The 13,550-nt window shown below is 37.7% G+C and overlaps 1 protein-coding gene across 1 annotated transcript in view; it reads right to left on the reverse strand.

Annotated features, from left to right (window-relative positions):
- The window catches only part of LOC149303270 (COMM domain-containing protein 1-like), a 38,302-nt gene that overhangs the window by 8,728 nt on the left and 16,024 nt on the right, over positions 1 to 13,550 (reverse strand). The window contains exon 2 of the mRNA XM_089481652.1: positions 8,925 to 9,206. Within this exon, the coding sequence (XP_089337778.1) occupies positions 8,925 to 9,206 (282 nt within the window). The remainder of the gene's footprint in view (positions 1 to 8,924; positions 9,207 to 13,550) is intronic.

Raw genomic sequence — 13,550 nt, forward strand, 5'->3', positions numbered from 1 at the left:
AAGCAGCGGGTAAAGTTATATAGAGCAAACGATTAAGCCCATATTTATTAAATAATATGTACCGTTACATGCATATATAAAGAATATATAAATTGCAGAAAAGGCATGTCGGTTACATAATGTTGTTGCCAATGGGGTCAACATTGAGTCAAATTGCCTTGGGCCCTGCACCCCACCAGGAACAGCCCTGTAGGAAGGCTTCAACAGCACATTTTTTACCACGCATTAAATCACAATATTTAGTATAACTGTTCAGATGTTTTGAATCAGGTACATTCTGCCCTACTGAGAGGTCAGCTTATTGGCAGAACAGACTGTATCGAAAGCTGCTGTCTGGTGAACATACAAGCCAAGTTTTTCAAATCCGAGAAAGGAAGTAAATGGATTTGTACATTATTGTTATTGTATTATTTTCTTTCAAAATCCATGAAATGGGAACAAGGTAACAGGAAACCATAGCAGAGCGTTGTGAGCTGTATGGTCCTACTAGCGTTTATAGGATCAAGCGGGTTGGGATCCTACCATTCCGGATCAGTTCCATATTCAGTTAATGAAAAGAAAAAGAATATTTATCTAATTTTTTACATAGTGGCATATTTTCCCCACCCAGCAAACACAATCCAGTATGGTCAGATGTATAACAGGGAAGTCCCAAGGAAAAACAAATATTTGTCTTTAAGAATCAAATACACAGATATTTAACTATGTACTTTAGTATTAAAGCAAACATTTTTTTTGTGCCAATAAACTTCCTGGACGCTGCCATTTTTGTCAACCGTGCAATACCGTGCCAGCTCAAACAACACACCAAACTTACAAAATTCACATGAATCCAAAACAAAGCAGAGTATAAAAGCTCTGAACAGAAAAAAAAAAACCAGTAAGGAGAGGAAAATTACCATCAAGGCTAAACTACTTATTATTCTAATCTTATGCCATGATAGAAACAAACAAAAGACATCTGACATAAAGGAAAAATACTTGTGTGGCATAGTTGAATCTTTACCGATACATTTAGCTGTGACTGTTACAGTAATGACCCCTCCACACAGGAGGCGAAACACCTTGCTTCATCGGAGTCATAACATAGAATATATGGGTAGGGTTTGATAGTAGATTCAAAACACAGAAATGTTCTGGATGCTGATAATGTGACCTTCTAGTTTTAGGCTATGACCTTATCACATGTCTCTTTCTCTCTTCTTTCATCCAAGTTATACATATTGAGTTTCCTTAGTCTTTCCTGATAGTGTTTATCTTGCAAATAACTTAAGCATATCTGTAGCTCTCCTCTGCGCTCTCTCCAGTGTGTCGATATCCTTCTGGTCTGGAGATGGAGTCTCAGAATTGTACACAATACTCTAAGTGAGGTCTGACCAGAGATCTGTAAAGTGGCAGAGCCGCCTCTCTCTACTACTAATGCCTCTCGCTATACAACCCTATTGAATCCTAACCATATTTCTTCATATTATAATTCTGAAGATGCAAGGTGTTTCATCCACTGTGTGACTCCAGTGCCTGGTCCCCTGTAAGATTTTTTTTTATTGAAAGATGTCTGCTAATGTAGGCAGTAGTATTTGACAATGCATCCAGTAAAATATTAACAGAGTATACAATATGTATAATAACCTTCAGTACCATAAATTTGCCAGACAAATATTTTGTTTCACATAAAGGTAGGGCTGTAACAACTAATATCAGGGGGTTATAGGGCATATACGGAGGCATATAGGGGGTAAAAGGTATATCTGGGGGGGCAGAGTGGCATATCTGGGGGGTATAAGACATATAGGGGGTATAAGGCATATCTGGGAGGGCATATTGGCATATCTGGGGGTATAAGGCATATCTGGGGGTATAAGGCATTTCTGGGGGGCAGAGTGGCTAGGCTGTGCTCAAATGTGCATAACTGCTGTTTGTTTTCAACATCCAGTTTGTTCATTAAATTATTTTAAATAAACGAAAATTTTACATTCATTTTTTTATCCGATTAATCGAAAAAAAGAATCGGCCAACTAATCAGTTATGAAAATAATCGTTAGTTGCAGCCCTACATAAAAGCATTCAATGCTAATACAGATGGGGTTAAAATCTTATCCACTCCCACAAATGATATTTCAGGTAGACCCAGAACCACCGAGAGTTGTTTATTAATTCTCTAAAGCTGGCAAAAACACAGAAATAATGAATGAGAGCGTCCATCTGGGATGAATGTCGAAACTGTTCTTTTGAAAAAGCAACTCCGGCAGCATCATGTTGACCTGCCAAACCCTGCAGATCTTTCCGCAACGGACACATATGTAAGTTATTTCAAAGGCTGTATAAAGAAGTAGTTCAAATCAAGCGTTTGTTCTGTTATGTGCTTTCTTTAAAGATCTGTCATCACTACTACAGCATGCAGGCAATTCTTGATGACTCATTTGCAATCGGATGAAGCAACAATATTTTAGAGCAGGGCAATAGCTAATTAAGATTTCCATGCAGCGTTTTTGTTGATTTTAAGATTTTGAAAGGGAGAAAAAATAAGCTCTTATTTCCACCAGTGAGACATGCATTAGGATGTCACCATCAGAAGACCTGCTTCACCGCTTACAATGGCAAGAGGCTATACTGGCCCCCTGTAAGATTGGAACGATCAGTAACAAAACTGTTTTTAAGTCATCTTATAAAGATTAAAATGCCAATTAATGACTAGTTTGTCCATCTAGTTATATATTTTTAACCAGTTAACTAAGTAAATGAGACAGTCGCAATCTCTGGCCTCATGGCACTTTAAGCCAACGGCTGCTAATTGGTGTACATGCTTCTGCCAACCGAGTATATGTGGCCACACGCTGCAATCTTTCAATCTTGAAGAATGCGGCCGCACACTAAAGGATCCCATGAGCCACTGGAGCAGCTGTAAGTGTGTGGCTACCACAGCCACCAGCAATCCGGGCATTTTGCACAGTTTGCCATTTGACCGTTGTCAGGGCTTGCCCAATCTTATTGCTTTGTTGTGTTTATCCCTGTCAATCATACATCTCCAACTATATCAGCCAGTCTATTAAAAGGCTATTGTATGCATATGCACCCAGGCGCTTTCATAAGCAAGTGAATGCCAAGTATAACAAAAAAGGATATTAATTGCATTATCTAGTAGGTTAGGCAAATAAACGTTAGCAGATCTGTCTTCATTTGTTCTTCTGAAGGTTTAATGACATACAACAGCCATCATCAGTGTCTGCCTTTCTGTCACATGACAGTGTTCCAAGTGAAAACCATGAAAGGCAAAATTCTGCATTATTTAAATAATTATTTCTGCGGGGGGGAGGGGGTGTATGCATACTAAGGATGATGCTTCTAATGGTGCATTTTGCCACAAGTATTACATTTAACAAAGCAGATTGAACTACACATTAAGGATAGTAAAGGGAATGTGCCATTTTTCAGAGTGTTTCTCAAAATATTATAAAGCATACACTAGAATGCAGTATTTAAAAAAATAAGTATAAAACAACAGGTTCTGTTTTTGCAGAATAGTAAATGGTGACATCATTTCAATATGAAAATGAATCATAGCCACATCTGTTCTGCATTACGCGTTTAGATTAGGAGCCTCCTAAATGTTTCAGGAGGCAGGAGGGCTAGTTTTTTTTATTTAAAGCCAGACCCACAATATCTGTCCTTATAATTCTCCCTACCCTTATTGAAGTTGCTGAAGAAATCAACAACAATCAGCAACTTAACAATAAGAGAGAGAAGAATAATCATGCAGACCCTGAGAAAAGGAAATTAAGATACCTTTCCCCACGGTATAAAATTAAGCTCTGTTAAACAAAATCTTCAGCACAGTAAACATACGATAATAGCTATTTACTTGGAAGTGGATAAAGAGAATTTCCCTAAGGGTTTGGAATAGTTATGCATTTGTCAAACATCTGTTAGCTTCTCCTTTTCCCAAGATGGTCTCTGTCTCACAAAACACACACACACACATCCTAAAAATATCTACAAAATGAAGACTACTTAACAGCAAGTTTACTTTTATGCCATCTCAGAATAAGTAATTTTGTAAACAATTGTACAGAAGGTTCCAGAGAAGAATTCTAAGTGTATTTTAAGAAGGAATAAAAAAAAAAACCACTGGCCATTATTTAGTTGGCTAGATTATAAGAATTTTGTCCCCGTGCACAGCCAAGAACATGCTGTATCATGAATTCGCTGAATTCCTGAATAATACTTATTATTAAACAATGCCTAATCTATGCTCATTTTAAATCAAATCCAACATTCTACTGCAGGGTAAGTTCTTTAAGGGTCTGCAGCCAGCCCTAGCGATCTTATCCTGAACGAAGTACTTAGTTGCCCCATTAAAATTCATAGTTTAAACCTGTGAGATAACATTTAAGAAATCACCCCACGTTACTTACAATATGCAGGGTTGGCTCACCCTTTCTCATAAGAGACTATCACTGGAGACAGTGAATAGAACTGGTCTTATCATATAGACAACACAGGTGGCTGCTAAGGGCACAAGACCTGGTACGGGCTACCACTGTAAAATGTCCTTGCCTGCAGGAAGGGGCCGCTAAACAGATAGTAATAGGCATTTGAAACATTCATTTCTGGCTTAGTGAATATACTCTATACTTACAAACCAAAATATCATGTATGTTGCCTAGAGAACTCATTAATATACATTGTATACACAGGGATTCATATCTGCCAATACAAAAGAGGTATTGTGCCAAACTCCTTTTCCAGACACAATGATAATCATACCAGGAATAGAAAACAGAGAGAGCTATATCTCCAAGGATGCAACGGGTTTTATTAACCAAAGGGACAATTGGTAGGAGAGTTGCGGTTTAAACTCCATTATTTTAGTCTTGATCATGAAGGCCCAACACTAGAAAAAGATCCTACAGCAGGAAGGGCTGCGCTTGCCCCATATAATGCATAATTCAATGTGTGGGGAGACTGACAAAATCTAATGGATATAACTATGCTTTATGGAGGAAGAGAGGAGCTATTTTTGCAGTAGACGTTCATCATGCACAATAAACTCAAGGCGTTGAAACCACAACTTTCCGGCAAACTCTATCTTTAGTGAATAAACTATAACATTCAGTTATGATGCTAAAAGAAAACATTCTACAGCATTTTTGGTAAAAAAAATAAATAAATTACAAATTAGATTGAACAGGTCTAAGAAATTATTCCCATGTTCCTTCGCAATACATTTTAGATTTCACGTATGTTTGTTGTCAAGAAAAAAAAATAATAGTAATTCAATCTTTTCTCGTTTTTAATTTCCAGCACTATGCTGCATACACGGGTGCATGGTTTAGATTTCCTTTTTTCAATCATCTTTCTGGTGGCTCTCACTCACAAGCTGATGAGTGTCTTTATCACCAGTAGTCATGTGCTGGTTGTATGAATGGGATGTGAAGAAATGGCTTCACTGTGAAAAGGATTACTGAGAGATCTGAAACGAATGGGTTTGAAAGGTTCACAAAAGCCTCTCCAAAGCAGGGTATAAATAACTGAAGAAAGGGTTTTCAGGATGAACTTCTGTTCCTTTTCCTTATCTCTAAATTAGACATTAATTCAAAACAATGAACTTGGATTGAATAGCACAGTTCTTTGAAAAAAATATGCTCCGGTTACGTAGCTCTTTTATAGAGATCCAGTGCTATTCTGAATCTTTTTTTAATTAATTGTACTAATAATTATAAAAACGATTCTAGAATCATTTATCATAGACAAATTAAACATGTTTCATACGCTTCTTTTTATCACATGAAATAAAGTTTATAAATATTAGGTCACGTATACATTTCTTATTACCTTTTATAATTCTGCTAATCAGTTAGGAGCATACAATAGGTAAAAAAAATTATTGGGAAAAAAATATACACGTTAACCTGGAGATTTCTCTGCGGTATGCCGACTGTATGAGCAGAAGTCTCTCTCTAATGACCAGGTAACCGATCCCTAATTCAGTACCTTGCAAAGAAAAATATGTATTGTGAATATTCGAGGAGCACACATGCTAACTGGAGTTGGGATAACGGAGCCCAACAAAGGATAGCACACATCAAGAACTGTTCTAACAATCCACGTACCTTCCATACTACAGACACTATGAATTCTGGGGCTTTCATGGTGTTGAATTAGGGTCTTATTTATAGGTTTTGAGGGTTTCTCTGTAACTGCAGTATTTGTGGATCTTTTGTATTTTGCAGATGCAACGTATAAAGGTTGACCTCCTAAACATTGGAGGTCTTTCTTCTGGGAGACACAAGTCCAACGAAAAGGGTATTACCATAAACAACAGTACTTTTTTTCATTAGATTTTTGTGAATTATTTCCCCCAAAAACAAAGTTTGTTGGTGCCTGCTCAAGACCCATCCTCTGACGGTATTCTCATGGGTATCCTTTCCAGACTACTATAAGGAATCAATGATAGTTTGAGGATATATTTTTGTTCTTTATCCAGTGCCAGAACTCCTTTTAAATGTTATAGGCGTGGATAGCTTCCTCGCATTCAACACAGGAAATAGGAACGTGCTATAACTATTTCCTTGTGATCCGATTTCAGTTCTGTAGACTGCATGGTGTTTATTTTAACAATCCCAGATTTATAGCCCAAATACTGCATGCCACATTCACTTGGCTATGGTTGAAAGTAAGTGTTAATACAAATTAATGGATGGATCCCTCTGAATTCAACAAAGATTTTCTACTTCATGCAAAATTCTGCATTTTTGAAGACCTCAAAATGGAAATATCCATTATTCAGAAATGTACTTTAACAGTTAAATCTAAGCTCAGGAAAGAGTGATATAGTGAAGTTTCTTCCATTAACCAGAGACACATAGTTAATGTGCTTGAATTGTTTTTAATCACCTTAGGGGTGATACTCCGCATTCAAGTGTTTGGGTCTGTTTCTTCAATCTCTGGGCATGGGAGCAGTGCTAGAAGAGGGAGAGCTCTGGGTAGTCTACCCTGGGAAGTTCCCTGGTGTGTGTGTGTATATATATATATATATATATATATATATATATATATATATATATATATGTGTGTGTGTATGTCCCTGGTTAAAGAAGAAACCTGCTCCCCTGCTCAATTATAAAATACAATTAAGAAACGGTCCCTTGCAGAGCACACCTTTTAAAATTGCACACCTTTATGGTCTCAAGTTCAATTTGAGTTTACATGGCAGCTGAAAGTATTGATTCACTGACTTCACTTTGTATTATAAACTGTCAACACCAGTGAGCGTCTCCCGAAGACCTGCGTCAGGCATTAAATGAGACAACTCAAATTATCACACATTATTTAGTTTTTGCAGTAATAAAAACCCATAGGTTTCGTCGCTATATAATTCACAGTAAATCTGAAGGTGTGAACTCACTCAAAAGGACATACTAACCATCAAGGCTGGATGGTGGACGAATAGGCGGCCCTGGCACTTTAAGGCACAGGTGCGGCTGGATACGCACGGCCGCATGTAACTATCCTCACGCAGCGTGAAGCCATATCCAAATGGCGGCCACAAACTGCAGCATCACTTCAGCGGCCAATTGGGTGAATAATGGCTGCTGACGGCCCATGACCCACACTATGCATATAAAGCATTGGTTTTAGAACTCAATGGGACACATTCTCAAGAGCCACCTCTCACTGCTTTATTGTAGTGTCTGTTTAGAGTGGAAAAAGTACTTTCTTGAGGGAACGAAGTTAAGTCTGAACAAGGCACTTCCAGTCTTGGGACCCCTTGACACACTGATTATTGCACATAGGTCATTTGTATGCCTCAAAATAAAGCATAAAGAGTTTGAAAACAGGCTAGAAACATAGAACTTGACAGCAGATAAGAACTACTTGGGCCTAATCTAATCTGCCCATTTTTCCTTATTTAAAGATGCAGACTTTAATCAGTCCTTAGTCTTGTTTTAGATTCAGGACAGCTTTATGCCTATTCTCCTGCATGACTATTAGTCTCTACTACTTCTGATGGGAGGCTGTTCCATTTATACACCACCCTCCCTGTAAAGAAAAACTCCCTTACATTACATGTAAATCCCTGACCGTCACGTTTTAGACTACCACCTCTCCCCTTTCTCTTTTTTCTTCCAAGCCGTACATATTGCGCTCCCTTATTCTTTCCGGATCATTTTTCTCCAGAACTGTACACAATACTCTAGGTGAGTCCTGACCAGAGAACCACCTGCAAGTGACAGAGCCACCTGCTATTTATGCCTCTCGCTATACAACCCAGCACCCTGCTTTCTTTTTGTGACACTTTATAACATTGTCTGCTTACCTTTAAATCATCAGAAATAATTACTCCCAAGTCCCCTTTCTTCTGTTGGCACTGGCAGAACAGTATCCTCAATGCTACATCGCAAGTGCATAATTTTACATTTATCAACATTAAACTGCAACTGCCACATTCTTGACCATTCTTCAAGTTTGCCATTTGGATTGTCTACAGTGTTGCAAACCTTTGTGAAATGATATACCTTACCATTAAGACCTTTTGAACAATTTCTTGAAAAAATATTAAAGGTATAGGATCCAATACCGATTCTTGAGGTACCCTTACTAGTGACAAGACTTTCCTCTGAATATAACTTTAACTAAACTTGCGATTTAACTAAACTCAACGATTCATATAACTATTTTAACATCCAAACCCAATATATTTATTACATTTAATAAACTCCATGCATTTTTGGGGCGACAGACCTGATCACTTGCAGTTTATCTGAAAGTTAAGCTAGCCCTATCACAGTCCTTTGGTTTATAAAGTGTTAAGAGGTCCACCCATGTACTGAGAGTCTCAAAACAACAAGGTATAATACATTGTAATAGCTTGAGGCACCTGCCAATGGAAAGTATTTTCTGAGAAAAACACAGATAAATGTTACCTTGTCATTCTTTCCAATCTCCATCCCCACTAAGGCAACAGACATGTTTACTTGGTCCGTGTGCTTGGACTGTGATTTCAAATCTATTCTCCACTTCATCCCCTTGAGTGTGTTTTCCCACCTTGTTTGATTGATCATACTTTCTCTAATTTTCTTTTTGTGATTCTTCCAAAATTTAGCAATGACTGCAGCTTGTTCCACAGTGATTCCTCCCTGTTTCTTGGTCTGTGCCGTTAGGAACGCTTCTGTTTGATTTAAATCCATATCCGCAGACACTATTGACTGAAAAAGAGAAAGAAGATAATGCTGGGTCTTAAGAGTTACACTATGGGAAGAAGTAAATGAAGATATTATATTTAAATAAAAGTATGTTGTACTGCACATATAGACATATACATACATATATACATACAAACACACCGCTTAACTCATTAAGGACCAGGTTGTTGGTTTTTTTGTGGCATATAAGGGGGTATAAGGAATATCTGGGGGGGGGTCAGATGTGCATAACTGGGGGCAGAGTGGCAAATAAAAGGAAATATAAACAAAAAAACATTTTTTCTCAATCATAGTTTTTATTAAATATAAAATAATAGTTTACATGTGAATTAATATTTACTGGTAAAACTTTTCTTATAGGGTAGTCTTATATTCAGGCTTTTTTCCTAACTTAATATTCAAATTTTGGGGGGTCGTCTTATAATTGAGCAAATACGGTATATACACACACACTAACTATATAGCGCAGTATATTTAAATAAAGATCCATCTACCTCCAATCATTAAGGGATGATGCACACATTACCAATCTCTCCCATGTGTAACCTATGTAGTTGGAGTTACTCGTTTGGAAGACAATGTGCAGTAGTGAGGCACAAAGTTCAGTATGTGATCATGGTTTGGTCCAGTTTAGACACACAGGCATTGGAGTGGGATAACTGTCAGCTGAGTTGACACACATAATGGAATCTACAGTTTTACTAAATTTGGCAATATATAATAATGCCAGACCACGGAGGTCTACTTAACACGGCAAAATACTGTCCAAAAATGTCCAATCAGAAGCAAATGGAATCTACAGTTTACCTGAACGTAGTAGCGTAATGACTTCATATGTTTATTTAGCAAATTCACAATTTCATGTAAACAGCATTAAAACTTAAGTTCACCCAAAATTTTATTATGTCAATTCGTCAACTGTGCTTCATACATGAGGCTCTTTATGCCTTATGTACGGTTCTTTTTAAAAAGATAGTCTAGTCCCAAATGTGTTCAGGTTTTTTTTTTTTCTGTGCACATTGGAATCTATTTTCAACGGCAAAGGTGAGGTGCTAAATGTGACAGAAGTCTAATTTTCTAACAACAATATCTAAAAAAAATGCCTGCACTTATTTGCATCTAATAATTTGACACGATCCCAAGCAAGTAGCATGAAAACATGGCTGGAGTGGACCTTTACATGTGGCTTCATTTTAAAGCAGGGGTTCCAGTAGACATGCACAATAAGGCTATCAAGGATATTACTAGCGCAGAAGACATTGCAGAGCTATATCTGCAGCCCAAACGTCTGCCAAATACCCCTTTGTTACTCCACAAAGTGCTTTCAGGTCAAGTATCAGCAAGAGAAACACTGCAGCCTAGGTCCACCTTATCCTTAAAACTGACACCAAGGAGCAACAAAAAACATTTACACACAAGGCATGTTTCTGATCTGGAAGGCTCTTTAATTTTAGAGCAGCTTGCCTTTGGGATACTGGACAGACAGCCTAGAAAAGAAATGTTTTATTGTTAACAGCGGTGGAAATGTACCGAGGTTGTTCTCTGCCAAAGAGAACAGGATTATCTTCAGCTAAATATTTTCAGGGAGTCTGCCAAAACTTTTTCGATCAATGCAATCCAATTACAACAGAAAGGAAAAAAAAAACAACCTTGCTTGTAACAGCAAGTGCATTTCTACAAATATTTTTTGGTAAACAGTATGAACCTATTAATAAGAATTTACTACAATATTTTGGAAACGTAAATATTAGCAGAATTGCTATAGCAGAGTAATTACAATAATACAAAAAAATGCACGTTAAAACAGATACTCCAGCCATATTATATACTTTAATGTATGAGAAATGGGGGAGCGGTCACTACAGAATCCCCACCACCATATGCATTTGCCCCATTCCCCTCCCTTTTCTCAAACTTAAGTGAGGCCGTATTGAGATACCTAAATATACATGTGTTGCAGACCCTGTCTGAGACACTAGACACCTTTATCCTATGTCCTCCCACTAACCTTCATTTAACTGCCCTTCCTACTCCTGTATATTCTATCTCACATCCTTTTCTACACTCTACACACTTGTCCTATCTCACTGCCTTCCTTAAGAAGATACAATAATTATTTTATTTGACATCATTGGTATTGCCAAGGTCCGGTCTGCTAAAATAGTGGGTGTGCTCACAAAAAGTTGGACAGCTGCAACAAAATGTTACTAACCAGATCTCCCTGTTTTTATACAAACAAGCATGCCCAATAGTGAATTATTGCACCCAAAAATAAACACCTACTTTTTAAGCACAGGAAAAAGGCATATGAAGAGGTAGAGATATAGAGAGAAGGGGGAAATAATAAGGAGAGATGGTGAAAATAGGGAAAGGTAGTGAGAAGGGATTATTGAGAAATAACATACATAGGAGAAAGGGGCATGAAAGAAAATAGAAAAAATAAAACAGGAAAGGAGGAGAGAAAAAAAAAGAGAAAATGGAAAGACAAAGAGACCGGGAAGAGAGAAAGGTGAGGAGATGTAAAAAAAAAAAAAAAAAGGTGAAACGCTAAAGAGAACAAAGAGATGAAGAGAAAAGGGAATCATGAAGAGGGGAGAGATAATGAGATGGGGGTTCAAAGAGAAAGCAGAAGAGATATAGAGAAAATAGATTAGATAAACAGAAAGGGGAGAGATAGGGAAAAAGAGTGAGGAAAAGAGAAAGATGAGGCGAACTAAAAAGGGGTGAGATAGAAGGGAAAGAGGCTGAGAGAAAATGGGAAGGGGGAATCAAAGAGACGGTTGAGACAGAAATAAATTATGAGAAAAGCCAGGAAGTGAGTGTATTTCTGTTTTAAAAGTGTTTGTATGTTAGAGCAAGTATATCTAAGGGCAAGCAAGTGTGGATGCAAGGCCAAGCCAGGATGTCTATGTGTGAGGGCATGCATGTGTATCGAGAAATTTGGGGTCTAAAAACTGGGCGCGTCTTATCCAGTGGTTGTAGATTGTCGAGGGGCGGCACATTTCAGGGGAGCGGCAATAAACGCCGCCCCAAACGCCCCCACAGCAATTACTACTTCCCAGCCCCTCCCTGCAGTCACACGGATGATTGGCCCTGCCCCTTTCCCTATAGCGTCCAAACTGCTCAGCAACTCATCTAGCAGTAAGTATAAAATTAATATTTGGGCTGCTGAAAGTTAGGGAAGGTGGGGGTTAATTTAGGGGCAGTTGTGGTTAATGGGGTGTTTAGGGTTCATTTAGGGGCAGTTATAGTTGATGGGGTCTTTAGGGTTAATTTAGGGGCAGTTAATGGATGGGAGTGATGAGGATGATGAGTATGAATTTTATGATGAATAAAACAAGTTCAATAACTTTATGTAATACATTTTTTTGTCAAATTTCGGGCCTCAAAATTAAGGTGCGTCTTATACATGGGGAAATACGGTACATCATTTTAATTTAATAAGCTTAAACATATTTAAAGATTTGTCAAATGAAAGAAACGGCCCCAGGGAAAAAAATAGCAGAGATTGGAAACTTATTTGTACAGAACTCTTTCTTTATTTGATTATATTATATAAGGATTCTAATTTTGCATTATGTATCTCTTACGGGCCTTAGTGCTATAATGTTGAACCGATTTATTATTTACATACAATAGAAGAAAAAAAACCCATTATCGATAACCTATTTTCCTGCAGCTGTGGCTTTCTAAGGAAATAGCCTTAGTAATTCTTGTTTAGATATTTGCTCTACTTAGACTTCATTCAGTGATCCATGAAGGCTAAATATAATAAACCTTTTATGGCAGCGACAGCCCCATGGTTCTGGGAAAGGGCATCTCCAATCCCAGAGGCCACAAAAGTATACAAACATTAAAGTAAAACACTACAGAGGACCTTGATAAACGTTGGTAGTGATGGGGGGGGGGTAATTAAAAGTCTTGAAATCCTTCTTTGGAAAAGTTAACAATTGTTTATTTTTTGTTTTGTTTTTTCATTTTCTTCAAATTGCAAATACACTTAAACTTATGTGAGAGCCTCTTGTTATATAGATTGTGCTCAGACAATGTTATACACTGATATAGTAACTCACTTATAACGGGAGTCAAAGGGAGAGTCTTCATGAAAACCTTAATTTATCAGGATGTAAGGATACTCTGGATGAAGTCACCTGTATTCAAGCAGTGATGTTACAGTGAGAAAAGCCCCTATTGGATATTCAGATATCACTAAATCAAAGTGGCATATGAAGGAGTCATCTCTAAGATCTGACCCACAGAGAGGGGTAAAACCCCCGAGACTTAGGGGCAAACCAGGCAGTTCAGAGAAATGGATATTGTTAGTGCGCAGCTTTATCAAGCAGATTT

The sequence above is a fragment of the Sceloporus occidentalis genome, unplaced genomic scaffold (genome assembly GCF_023333645.1).
Source record: "Sceloporus occidentalis isolate IW3139 unplaced genomic scaffold, rSceOcc1.0.p SCAF_15, whole genome shotgun sequence".
Classification (NCBI taxonomy): domain Eukaryota; kingdom Metazoa; phylum Chordata; class Lepidosauria; order Squamata; family Phrynosomatidae; genus Sceloporus; species Sceloporus occidentalis.